The 5,917-nt window shown below is 30.5% G+C and overlaps 1 protein-coding gene across 1 annotated transcript; it reads right to left on the reverse strand.

Annotated features, from left to right (window-relative positions):
• Positions 1-458: 458 nt before the first annotated feature.
• LOC122608729 (VQ motif-containing protein 19-like) lies at positions 459-1,063 on the reverse strand. The gene has a single exon (XM_043781822.1). It carries the CDS (start codon positions 1,037-1,039, stop codon positions 587-589), a length of 453 nt encoding a protein of 150 aa, XP_043637757.1. The 5' UTR covers positions 1,040-1,063; the 3' UTR covers positions 459-586.
• Between the last annotated feature and the right edge of the window lie 4,854 nt (positions 1,064-5,917).

The following is a 5,917-nucleotide window of genomic DNA, read 5'->3' on the forward strand; positions in this document are numbered from 1 at the left end:
ATATGAAAGAAAAATTAGTTTCAAAATGAAAGTCATTCAATTCTTTCATTCAAGTATTGTTTTGCTTCTTTTTTTTTATGTGTTGAAATTACATGAAATGAAAACAATGCTAGTCTATTTTATTCAATTCTTTAAGAAAGTCTACTCTCTCTTCTTTTTTTTTTTTATTTTATTTATTTAGAGCTATGGTATAGACCTATAGTCACAAAAAAGTTGTTATAACATAAAAAACTAATTATTTGATGATATGACATTCTTCCATGAACTATTTCTATTTGATCCTCAATACATATAGGGAACTCTCAAATAATCATAATCATTCAAATTCACATTTACACAAGCAAACACAATACAAATTAGTAACAAGAACCACTCAAGACAAAAATAGAAAGTAAAAAAAAAAATTACAAACAAAATAAACAAATAATAATCTCATTAACCACTACAAAAACACAAACAAAGTTAATCATGAAATTAATTAACACACTAATAAATGACTAATAACCCTACTTATAAAACTCAGTAGTAATAATTAACCAACTTAATTAGACTAGTACATTACAAAGCCTAATCAAATCGAACCGGGTCAAGAAGAAGACGGGTCATTTTTCGGCGAATGAAGAGGAAACAGAACCAACAACTCGGGCTCGTATCGACGAGGAGTATTAACCGGACTCGGGTGCAAATAAAACCCTTTTTCGGCAATGGCTCTTTCTTCTTCACCTTCCACAGGAGTCTTTGGACTACTGTTTCCTCTTCCGTACACATGATCCAATGTAGAAACAGGGGATGATGACGTCATCATTGCCTGTCTAGCGGAAGAAGGTGACATCATGCCAAACTGATTGTAATGAAACCGGTTGTTGAGTGTGATCTCTAGCTTTCGGGCGGTGGTTTGTCTACGTTCATGAAGTTTGAACCCGGATGTACGGGTTGGTGGGGTGGTGGGTGTGGCACCGGTGAGACGTTGAACGACTGCTCGAAAGTTTGATGGGTCGGCTTGGACAAAAGTGGTGGAGTTGGGGTGGTCGGAAGCCATGTATGATGTGAGAGTGTGTGTATGTTATGAGAGAGATGGTTACAAGATATAATAATGGTGATATATATAGTGGATTTATAAGTCCATTATCCCATGCCCATGGGAGTGAAATATATTTTACGAACAATTTTTTATCATACATAATAAAATGTATGTTTTATACGGTTCTATATTCTACGATATAGAAGTAAGCACCCAATATTATTTTTACGGTTTTTGGGACTTAGTACTTCGATGGTATATGAAGGAGGTTAAGATTTCATATAAGGACGGTGTAAAAATGCTAACTTCCAAATTGTATCTAAAGATAAAATAGAACCTACAGACTTACAAGGCTTGAGGATGGAATCTTTGATCTCCGTTTACAAACAATGAGTATTAACGACTTATCCAACAATGTTGTTTTTTGTATACTATGTAATATAGCATGTGTACTTCCTATAACAGCTCAATGGTTGAACACCAACTTTTCATGCTGTAGATCTTGAGTTCGAGATATGGGAAGGACATTTCAAGTTATTTCACAACTAAAGTCCTCCAATAAACATGTTGAAGTCTTGCAAAGGGGGCATAATTTTATCCGAATAAAATGTAGTGCCTTCGGACGGTTTAATTGAGAGTTTCTCGTCCTACTAGGTATTGAGGGTAAGGAAGCTCTCTAGCACGTACGAATCCGGTTAAAATAACGTAAGCTAGATACCCTGTTGCGAGTAAATGATCCATACCTTTAAAAAAATTTTTTTTTAATATAACACATATATCTGATATGTATTTGTTTAAAGGCATTATAGATTTATCATTGTCCATTATTTAATGGTAATAGAGTCTTGTTTTTTTTCAAAATGACATAAATCATTATATATCTTACAATGAACAAAAAAAACTTAGGTAGACCGTCACATATAACTTTAAAAAAAAGTTCCGTCAGAATCGTAGAAAGGTAATGTAACGGCACACAATGAATTTATATGTATGATAATGTGGGCCAATGTGATTTATAACATTGGTGTAAAATGTCGTGTAATTGAATGAGAGTGAAGATTCAAATTCGAAGAATTTATTACCATTGTACTCGTGTATTTAAATTCATAATGTTATCCATGATTTTATCGAAATATCAGAAAAGGATTTTTGAAAAGCAATTAAAAATTTAATTTAATTTCTTGTATAAGCATAGAAAGGTAATGTAACGGCACTATACATATCAAATGGTTTATAAACATGAAAATAGGTGAATCTGTTGTTAAATTCAGATATATATATATATACTCAGCCTAATAGGAGCATACTCATGACCATTTTGAACCTTAGTCAGCCTTAGATGTATAATGTATTATCTAAAAATGTTCAAACTTTAAGCTCGTGAACTCTAATAAGGACCACCAGATTCCTTGAGCGGTTAATATGTAAGGATAATTACCACAAAGTGGCTAGTGATCAGACCTAAAATTTTTATTAAAATAGACAAGTTTCGATTTAAATAAACATCTTGAATTAATTAGAAAAAAAAGTTGAAAAGTAATCACGTAAACATCTCGACTAGGACCAATTTATTTAAGTCAAAGTCCTCCTTATTAGTTAATGTGAGTAGAAAAATCTCATCAACTATATATAGGGTATAACTATAACTACATACATTCTAAAGATCTCATTCATCTTTCACTACGTAAAATGACCTTTTAATCGCGATAGTAAATATCAATATATTTAATGTACAAATGAATGAATGATGTACAACTTAGTTGTAAAAAACAAAAGAAAGTAAATTGTCTAGAAATAACGAGAATGGTACCCGCGTAATACGGCGACAGTAGTAGAAAAAACGGTCTGTTAGAGATTTTGGATAGTTGCATAAAGAAAAAAAAACAAAAAAGTTCAAAGGCAATCTGGTAATAACCTAATATAGAATGTGTCATTTCTTTTATAAGGTATTATAAAACTTAGTTGTAAAAAACAAAAGAAAGTAAATTGTCTAGAAATAATATGTCAAAAGGATGGGAAGTTTGAGAAGTGAATCAAGAGGAAGGGAAAAGGTAGAGTCAAGTCAGATCAAATCAAGTAAAGTCACGTCAGTGGGTGTGGTCTGGGCTGGCTGACTCTGGACCCTGGTTGGTTAAGCCCGTTTGTCCTTATTTTGCCAACATCTTCCAATCGTACCAAATCCCCTTTAGCAACGATACCCGAGAATAGTATTGTCCATAGTACTACTACATCACAACGAACACCAAAGTTTGAGCTTCCAAATATCAAGATATTTTAAATTATTGTAATTCATTATAGCAAAGTAAAATAGGTAATGTTCTTGTGATATGTTTTGTTCAAGTTTAAGCATGTGATTTTATGTATCTTCCAAAACCAAAGTATGTAATAACTAATAAGTATGTATATATCTTAATGGAAAAATTACGTAAATGATCAAATATAAAGGTGAATGTCTAGATTCAAACACCTACAATTTTTTCATTTACTTATTTGATCATTTAATTTTTACTACTTGATATATTTAGTAAGAAACTAGCTATAATACCTGCGCGTTGTAGCGGGATATGCTTTCTACACGAAAAAAGTAAAATCGTAACCATGTGAAAGTTATTTGATGAAAACATGAGAATCCCAAAATTCAGTGCCAAGAAAATAAAAACGAAAACTTTGAAGTGAGGCAAATTTAAAAACGCTATGTATATAAAAAATGAATAAAAATATTCAAAACCAAATGTTTAAAAGTAAAATCGTAACCAGATAAAAGTTATTTGATGAAAATACGAGAATCCAAAAATTTAGTATCAAGAAAATAAAATCGAAAACTTTAATGTAGGGCAAAAGTTAAAAGATAGAAAACTTGTACACTTGTACGTTCCACACATAACGTACTTGTACATTCATATAGCTTTTAAGTATATTATAAATGAGAATCCAAACATTTAGTGTCAAGAAAATAAAAATGAAAACTTTGATGTGGGGCAAATTTAAAAACGTTATATATAAAAAAAAATAGATGAAAATATTTAAAACCAAATGTTTAAATAGTAAATCGTAACCATGTGAAAGTTATATGATGAAAACATGAGAATCCAGAAATTAAGTATCAAGAAAGTAAAATCGAAAACTTTAATGTGGCGCAAAAGTTAAAAGATGGAAACCTGTACAGTTGTACGTTCCACACATAACGTACTTGTATATTCATATAGCTTTTTAGTATATTATAAATGAGAATTCAAACATTTAGTGTCAAGAAAATAAAAATGAAAACTTTGATGTGAGATAAATTTAAAACGTTATATATAAAAAAAATGGATGAAAATAGTTAAAACCAAATGTTTAAAATCGTAACCATGTGAAAGTTATTTGATGAAAACATGAGAACCCAAAAATTCAGTGTCAAGAAAATAAAAACGAAAACTTTAATATAGGGCAAAAGTTAAATAATAGAAAGTTTAGGAGGTTAAAATGATAAATGGTAAAACTTATTATGTGCTATAAGAACTTATACATTTTACGCATAACGTTAAAACTTGTACATTCCACGCATAAAGTACTTAAATGAAAATAATCAAAAGCCAAATGTTTAAAAGTAAACATGTAACTATGTGAAAGTTGTTTGATGAAAACATGAGAACCTAAAAGTTTAAAATGGCAAGTCGAAAATGAAAGCGAAAACTTTGATGTGGGGTAAAAAAGTTAAAAAATTGAAATTTTAGGGGTTAAAACGAAATTTGGTTAAAAATAATATATACTTTAAAAGCTTGTACATTTTACGTATAAAATACTTTTACATTTGCATAGATTTTTAGTATATATATAATAAAATCATCAAAATGAAATCTTGCCATATGTTACAAGTGGAGTCCAAGACTTGTATTTATAAAAAAAACTTTACAATCATCTTTTCCTGTTATATGAACGAACTATCCTTGTTATTAACAATAAAGATACCGACTACGGTAAGCATGCAAAATTTGAAAACTATCGGACGGGTAATTTGATGACCTATCACCATCTATATATAATAAGGATAACATTAAGATATTAAACACTTTTTCTGAATATTCTTAAACTACCTCTCTATAACTTACGCACTATCCATCTCTTAATTGTTGTTAATGACCAGCTTATAATCGTCTTAACTTGTTATTAATTTTTTTGCAAGAATATTTTAAACATCTTTTATATTAATATCGTTATGGCATCTCACGTGTTATAAATTGGAGTCGCTGCAACACGCGGGCACTAGGCTAGTATTTTGAAAGTGACATTAGTAGAAATCAAGCAGCAGACCAACATTATGATACACTTAGAGGCGGAACCAGGATTTAATGTATTTTCATTACTTCTGTTTTCCCTTTAGTGGCATACTTCAGCCATCAATTTCATACTTCTGCCAAAAGGTATTTGAAAATCGACTTATAATATTCTAGGATTGCTAAGTCCGAATACTCGTGATCTGGACTTAGCAACACTAGAATATTATAAATCGATTTTCAAATACTTTTTGGCAGAAGTATGAAATTGATGGCTGAAGTATGTCACTACCGGGTGGGGCGGTCGGGGGAGGGGATCGGGTAGGTCAACAGTATTCAGTCTGGATATCTGTGATCTGACCCTTGCTATTTAAAAAAAAAATATTCTAGGATTGCTAAGTACAAAAATGGTTTTTTCATAATTTCGTAAGTACAAATCTTGGACACTTTGATTCAATATGTAACATATGTCATAATTTCATTGGAAGATTTTATTTTTTACTAAAAGGATTAGGTAGTAAGAACTAATTGATCAAATGAGAAAAAAAATGTATAGATGTCTAATTTAGACATACACATTTATATTTGACCATTTAGGTCATTTTTCATATCTTTATCTCAATAGTTATAAAAATGACTC

This window comes from Erigeron canadensis, chromosome 7 (genome assembly GCF_010389155.1).
Source record: "Erigeron canadensis isolate Cc75 chromosome 7, C_canadensis_v1, whole genome shotgun sequence".
NCBI classification, from domain to species: Eukaryota; Viridiplantae; Streptophyta; class Magnoliopsida; order Asterales; family Asteraceae; genus Erigeron; species Erigeron canadensis.

What these genes read in the sequence shown, in the direction of transcription:
- LOC122608729 (XM_043781822.1), bottom strand. Translation starts at nt 1,039, where the DNA reads ATGGCTTCCGACCACCCCAACTCCACCACTTTTGTCCAAGCCGACCCA.